Source organism: Leuresthes tenuis, unplaced genomic scaffold, assembly GCF_036924035.1.
Source record: "Leuresthes tenuis unplaced genomic scaffold, fLeuTen1.0.hap1 SCAF_4, whole genome shotgun sequence".
Classification (NCBI taxonomy): Eukaryota; Metazoa; Chordata; class Actinopteri; order Atheriniformes; family Atherinopsidae; genus Leuresthes; species Leuresthes tenuis.
The window spans coordinates 18,086,980-18,091,304 of record NW_027325358.1 but is presented as its reverse complement, the minus strand read 5'-3'; the positions used below and the strand labels follow the sequence as shown (position 1 = coordinate 18,091,304).

Below are 4,325 nucleotides of genomic sequence, written 5' to 3'. Positions count from 1 at the left end.
GTATGATAAACGTCTGTGATTGGTTAATCACTGCAGCACGCCAAACACAATCGTTTGGAGACCGTCTAGTGGGTGAGTGAAATGCTAGCAAACATGTAGCTCCTGTTATTAAAGCCAAAAGGCTTTTAATTAGCCTTATACGGTGGTTCGTTTTGATACCACAATACTTATACATTGTAGTTAAAAGTTGAATTAACCTCCTACATTGTTAGATGTTAGCAGACTCTAAAGAGTTATCTATTAGCTCGTTAGTTGCGTTAGCAGTTGCCGTTAACGTTACCCATTTGCTCAGAGTACTCTGTTCAGTATTATCACGTTGTTTCAAATGAAACTATGAGATATTTATTTATATTGTATATTCCCCTGAAAATGAACCATCTAGTTTAATAAATGAAGCGAACACACATCGAGCATGAGGGAATTAGCTCGTACGATGCTAATGTAGCTTATTGCTATGACTGCTACTGTAGGACTTTGTGCTTAATCTTCTCAGATCGCAGCCAAGATGAGTCTTCGAAAGCAGACCCCGAGTGACTTCCTAAAGCAGATAATTGGGAGACCAGTGGTAGTCAAACTGAACTCTGGTGTCGATTACAGAGGTAACGAAACTAGTAGGTCATAGCCTAATGTTTTCTTTACGATGCTCTTGAAGGGAGAATTTAATGAGAGCCACTGCTTGTGTTTGTCATTTTGCAGGTGTTCTGGCCTGTCTCGATGGATACATGAATATTGCCATAGAGCAGACAGAGGAGTATGTCAATGGACAGCTCAAGAACAAGTATGGGGATGCCTTTTTGAGAGGAAACAATGGTAAGATTTTACATTTTGGCACTTAAAAGTTTGAGGCACTGCAAGTCTTAATGATTATCACTGTGGTGCTCTAAGACAACCTGCCCTAAAATTTCCTGTAGACATAGATGTTCTTGATTTTAAAGTATAGGCTTTCTGTATATATATATTAAATATTGCACAGCCAGCCATAAAACCTGATATCATAGACAGTTATTGGCATACAAGTTCCATAATAGCCCATACATTTGAAAACTACATGCAAAACTACAGTGGAGAATGTCAACAAACGTCTTTACACACATGCACCTGAGGTAATGTGAAAGTATAAAGAATTGGACACTTAGACTCATTAAGTAAAATGATCTACTCTTTCTCAGCAATGTGTACCACTGTTAATATTTTAATACACCGGATGTCTCACTTTCTTCTGAGGGATTATAGAAGCACAAAATTCACATTTATTGCGATCAGTGTGTTATAAATAATCATTGCAAATTAACAATGTCTGTTTAAAGAGAAATTTACTCTACGAATATCAAATTGATCAATAAATTTCATCGCCTGTTCACCAAGAAATAATGTTGAATAAGCCTTACCTTTAGCAGCACATACATTTGTGAGCATATAAAGCAGTTGGTTAAATCCCTTAAGGCCATTATCTCAGCTAGTTCAGTGTTTTGGAGAGAGCACACTGCTGCTGCTGTTGTTATAAGATGTTCCTAACTATTATTTATTAATTCACTCTTAAGTTGAGTGGGATTTCTCACCTTCAGAGAAGGTAGTAGGCATGGCACTGTGCAACAAACAGTAGTAAAGTTTTGTTATAGTTTTGTGCTAAATTGATTTCAAAGAAAACTTTTGCATATGTTAACTATTGTTTTCTTCCTGCATGAAATTTTCTGATGTGATGAGTTGGCTGCGCTGCGTCTTTATAGACTCTGATTGGGCAGATGAGACACTAGCATTAAATCACAAGTTCTTTCTCTTAAGATGTATATTTAAACGTTTTATTGATAGTTAATTTTTAACAAGTTTGCAACTCTTGTAGCAAATCCCACAAATTTGAAAAATATTATCACTGGCCTATGAGGTCACCTTAAAATGTTATCGTGGGGCTCATTTTAGAAGTCATTTGATCTGGATTTAATTTCTTTTGCTAGGATTTTTTTTTATTCACCTTTCATTGAGGTGTGCTTTTGATTTAGATTCTTCTACATGTATCTTTATGGTGTTTATCTACCCAGGCTTCATTCATTGCAGAAACATTACGGTATTTCTTTGTATAATTTCTGGAGACATGGAGGCAGTGACACAAAATACCTAATCAGGGCTATGACATCACGTGATCTGATAAGTGATTACTCAGTCCACCGATAAATTGGGTCTATTAAATGCTACTTTGAGATAATTGTCATCGGATGAATATTTTACAGCATTGTTCACCAATTATTTAATCTGGCTGGTGAACAAAAAGAATGACTGCAGACACATGCTGTGAATGATTTAAGTGAAAGATTCTGAAGAATAGAATTTTTGGATCTACCTCAACTTCTATATACAGTTAGTCAAATATGACATGGTTAGTTGAGGGTCTTGGGTTTTTATATATTTGAAGAAGATCCAGAAACTATTATCATAATTATCGCTAATATAATTTTTGTCACAATTTAAAAAAAAAAAAAAAAAAATTCTGTCAGGGACTTTCAAATAGCAACAATATAACATAGTTTGTAGCTTGTTTAATCCCTTTATATAAGCCCCTTTTCAATTTAATCTCTCAGCATCAGCTTATTAGAAGGTTATACATAATAATTATACATTATCTTGTGGGTAGAGATGGTTTAATTAGTTCTTGATTCCCCGTAAGACTCAGAACTACTGCTTTTTTTCCTTTTTTTTTTTTGTTAAACCGTGGTCCTCATCTTCCTCTGTTCTTCTACATTTTCCAGACACTATTCAGGTACTGTATCTGCTGTGTGATTCAATCGTGAATGTGAATCATGCAGGCCAGTGGAGTTTGGTCTCTAGATAGGACTATTTTAGTCACAGTGGGGCAGGTGGATGAATTTAGGCTTAGTTATGAGCAGCAGTCTGTTTTTCAGTTCAGCCTGAAGCCTGTGCCCAGAGCAAATCAACTCAACAATTTACCCTTAAGATTAGAAATGTGAATGAAGTGGGGGGGGGGATGTGCTGCTGTGGGTCAGTGCTTTCCCACAGATAACCTGCTTGTGGCCAACCATAGGAAGTGAAGGGTGGGGTGTCTTCAAAGAGTGTTGAGCATCAAGAGTCGGATGTTGTATAAAATACTGTATTTTGGAGCCAGCTCTCAGTTCCATACGAACGCATCACTGCAGCAGTTTTTTTTTTCACCCTTTTTTTTCTTTGCTGCGGTGAATTTGATTTCACTAATTAAATTGTTTATGTGGGGCAACCCACCAGGAATGTTGTGTGATGTAGAATAGACTGAATTTAATGTCGTGTAATGCGTCTACTTGCAATCACTCAAAGCTTGAACATTTTTAATCTTGACCGACCTCTGAAAAACTGACTGTTCGTCACAAAAGATAAAGTGCACAAACTAATGCTTTGTCCTCATTTGTTCTTCTCTCCCTCTCACAGTTCTGTACATCAGTACCCAGAAAAGGAAGATGTAGTGAAGATCGTTGTTGTTATCTTCTTTTTTTTTTTTTTTTTTTTTCCTTTGGTGACGTTTCAGAAGATGACTGTTTAAGATTTTTGGTTTTGTGAAGCCTGAAGTTTTTATTTTGTAAAAGTGGAAGAAGTTAATAAATTGATTTGGTGAACGCTTGCTTGTAACCAAGACGTTGATTCAAACTTGCATATATTGATGGAATAATCTTGTGGATGTACCTCAGCCAGGCAGTGATGAACAATTTAAACAGCAATGGTTTATCCTAAAGTTATTCGGACAGGAGAAAAAAAAGAAGAGAAAATTCTTTAGATTTAACTTGATGCCAGTCAGGATTCCACGATGTTGGTTCAGCTTTTTTTTTTGGCTAAATAACTCCCTCAGTTTATTCCTGGAGCAGTACAAATCGAAGACTCTTTTCCAGCGAGCTTCCAAGCGGATCAGAGCAACATTTGTCAGTCCTAATATATGCTAATTTTGTCATTAATCTTAATGCAGCTGGCTTTCAGACACCAGAAACGAATGGCTCGCGTGAAAATGCTCTCATCATTAGACGGTTTGTAAGATCTCAAATAAAAACACAGATTTTTCTCTGAATCAAAGCTCTTCTTTGATTCTCATTCAGCCTTTTAATTTTAAAAGGAAAACATTCATGACATTATTAAAAGTTGTCAGCGTCGTTTGTTGGACAGAGAGAAAATGTTCCAGTGACGTTGTTTAAGGCTTTGCTGATATCCGCCTGAATAAATCGAGGAGCTTTAGCCTGTGACCGAACACTCCGTCACACAGATGTAACTTGTTGCTCATTTCGGTGCACAGCCGCAGACGGATCCGATACCCATCTTCAGAGAATCTTTTTTTCCTTGCAGACAATGCAAATGCA

General features: G+C 36.7%; 1 protein-coding gene across 1 annotated transcript; it reads left to right on the top strand.

Annotated features, from left to right (window-relative positions):
- Positions 1-3,520, top strand: lsm6 (LSM6 homolog, U6 small nuclear RNA and mRNA degradation associated). Its single transcript, XM_072383827.1, has 4 exons — positions 1-72; positions 494-599; positions 697-810; positions 3,412-3,520. Exons 2-4 carry the CDS (start codon positions 506-508, stop codon positions 3,444-3,446), a joined length of 243 nt encoding a protein of 80 aa, XP_072239928.1. The 5' UTR covers positions 1-72; positions 494-505; the 3' UTR covers positions 3,447-3,520.
- The last annotated feature ends 805 nt before the right edge of the window (positions 3,521-4,325 follow it).